The sequence below is a fragment of the Populus alba genome, chromosome 17 (assembly GCF_005239225.2).
Source record: "Populus alba chromosome 17, ASM523922v2, whole genome shotgun sequence".
NCBI lineage: Eukaryota > Viridiplantae > Streptophyta > Magnoliopsida > Malpighiales > Salicaceae > Populus > Populus alba.
Genome location: NC_133300.1, coordinates 16250118 through 16253093, shown reverse-complemented (window position 1 = coordinate 16253093; position 2976 = coordinate 16250118). Strand labels below are relative to the sequence as shown.

Genomic DNA, 2976 nt, shown 5'->3' with positions numbered 1-2976 from the left:
ACAGACAACATTTAATCATTGAAAACATGTTATATACAAAATTAAATATTTAATTTATTTAGATTAGAAATACTAGTATTAGAAAAAAATAACAAAAAATAGTTGAAGCGAAAAGTAATATAACCATGTCCTAGGAAATTTGTGTCACTAGTTAATTAAGCATAATCACATTAAATAATAATAATCATCATTTTTATTCACTACTTAAAATACTACATTTAATATATATATATATATATATTTTTTGTTCTACATTCTTTCCTTTTCAATATTGTTTTCTTACTTACCGGTTATATTTTGTACTGTATAACAAGCATATTTACTTTAACGGTTACTGTATTTATTCGTCACCTTTGTATTCTTCTAACACTATTCTCCTCTTTCATCTATTCTCCCCCTCGTCTTCTTCCTCGTTCTATATCAATAGAAAAACTGACGAGTTTCTCATTTCTGTTTTCATTATATTTATAGAATTAGTAGCTGGAAAAACCTCTTGGAATCTACGGTCGCAGAAACACCGAGACGCCACCGATAACCAATATTGCAAAATGTGAATCTAATTACCCCAAACCAAAACCATGAGCAAAAACTGACGAAGATCTTCAAGCTAAAGCAAGTTAGATTCCTAACCAAAACCAAGGCAGCTGCTTGTGCTGCAGCTGCAGCTGCAGCTGCTCGAGCAACAGCTGCTGCTGCTGCTCGAGCATCAGCAGCAGCTGCTTCCGCTGCCCCAGCAGCTGCACCCGCCCCAGCCGCCCCAGCAGCTGCACCCGCCCCAGCCGCCCCAGCAGCTGCCCCCGCCCCAGCAGCTGCACCCGCCCCCGCCCCAGCAGCTGCACCCGCCCCAGCCGCCTCAGCAGCTGCACCCGCCCCAGCCGCCTCAGCTGCTGCACCCGCCCCAGCCGCCCCAGCTGCTGCTGCTGCACCCGCTCCAGCTGCTGCCGCTGCTGCGGCTGCTCCCACTCCATCTCCCGCTGCTCCCGCTCCAGCTGCTGCCGCTCCCCCCGCTCCAGCTGCCGCTGCTCCCGCTCCAGCTGCTGCTGCTGCCGCTGCTGCAGGTACAGCTGCCACTTCAGCTGCTGCTGCGGCTCGAGCAGCCACTCCAGCTGGTTTGGTAGCTCCTGCTCCCGCTCCAGCTGCCGGTGAAGCTGCCGGTGAAGCTGCCAGTACAGCTGCCGCTCCAGCTGGTTGACTAGCTCCTGCAGCCACTTCAGATGGTCGAGTTGCTCCTGCTGCAGCTCCAGCATCAGATATTCGAGTTGCTCCAGCTGGTCGAGTTGCTCCAGCTGCTGCTTCTGCCGGTGGCACAGCCGGTCCAGCTGCTGCCTCTGCCGGTTCCTCAGCAGCTCCCTCCGGTGGAGCAGCCGGTCCAGCTGCTGGTTCTGCCAGTGCCGCAGCAGCTGCTTCACCGGAAGCAGCTGCTGCTGGTGCAGCTGCTGCTGCTGCCGGTGCAGCTGCTGCTGCCGCTCCAGCAGCTGCTGCCACTCGAGCGGCAGCTGCTGCTCCAGCAGCTGCTTCTGCTGCTGCTCCAGCAGCTGCTGCTCCTGCTCCACCAGCTGCTCCAGCAGCTCGAGATGCTCCTCAAGCAGCGGCAGCTCCTCAAGCTGCTGCTCAGACAAGTGCTCGCGCTTCTGGATCCAATGGATCCGCTGCTGGAGCCACCGCTGGAGAGGCCGCCACTTCTGCTTCCGCTGCCAGTGCTGGAGCAGCTGGAGCCAGCCCTGCCACTGCTTGACCAGTTGGAGATGCTGGATCCGCTGCTGGTGGAGGTGGAGCTGGATCTGCTGCCACTGCTGCTGCTGCGTTGCTGGAGCTCCTTTGCCGCTGAGAGTGAGAAGGAGAGGTTAGAAGTGTTGTGTGTGTGTATATATATAGCTTGGCATAATGGGAATTTTCTCAAACTTTAATTATTAATGCATATTGTAGGGTTGAACAGTATCCCTCCAAACCACATTAAATTATTACTGACTAAAAAGAATTTCTATCATTCGGTTAGGTAAAATTGTAATAAAAAAAATATAGATTAGATAAAAAAGTACTTGAAAACTAAACTTTCATTTTCTCACCACTACAAAGTCAAACTAGGTGTTGAAAATATTATCAAATTTACGGAAGATAATACTAATACTGAAAATAAATATGATCAGGGATTATTATCATGATCAAGGATCATTGACACTAAAAATAATTGTAATTTCTGATCATATCTACACAAAAGATTATTATTGATACTGAAGATAATCATGATCAATAATTATTGATACTGAAAATAATATCATATCTACTAAAGATAATATTGATACTGAAGATAATCATGATCAGAGATTGCTATCATAATCAAAAATCCTTGATATTGAAGAGATCATGATCAGGAATCACTGATATTGAATATAATCATGATTTTTGTTCATATCTGCATAAAAGATTACTGATACTAAAGATAATAGTAACTATATCTGCAATAGATAGTCTAGGAATTAAATGTATATTTTATCATTCATTTGAATTAAAGATTGTAATATATATAATAACATGATGTAACAGTATTAAAATAATTAAGCAAATATATTTATGTAATTCTTCTTCACACATCTCTTTCTCTCTTCATTCTTTTATCTTTCACATGGAATCGATGTTACCAGATACTTGTTACGTAAATTCATTGCAGGTTAAAAAAAAAAAATTTAATAGAATTTTTAAATATATTTTTGTATTTAAATTTTTATAAGTGAAAATAAAAAAACAATTAAGCATAAATAAAATTTATAAATAGAACTTAATAAATAAAAAACAACTATAAAAGATAAATAAAAATAAAACAGGAAAAATCAAGAAATAGTTGTAAATTAAGATATTTAATTTGCAAGATGAGACATTTATGCAATTGTGTTTACTAAATTTATTAATTAAAACAAGTTTTTTATTTAATCAAATAATAATAAAAATAAATAAATATTAAATTAATTGAATAAAAAA

General features: G+C 41.7%; 1 protein-coding gene across 1 annotated transcript in view; it reads right to left on the bottom strand.

Moving 5' to 3' along the window:
• Positions 1-2407: 2407 nt before the first annotated feature.
• LOC118043723 (uncharacterized) overlaps positions 2408-2976 on the bottom strand; it is a 15849-nt gene continuing 15280 nt past the window's right edge. Inside the window, 1 exon segment of the mRNA XM_073405559.1 lies at positions 2408-2413. Coding sequence (XP_073261660.1) covers positions 2408-2413 — 6 coding nt within the window.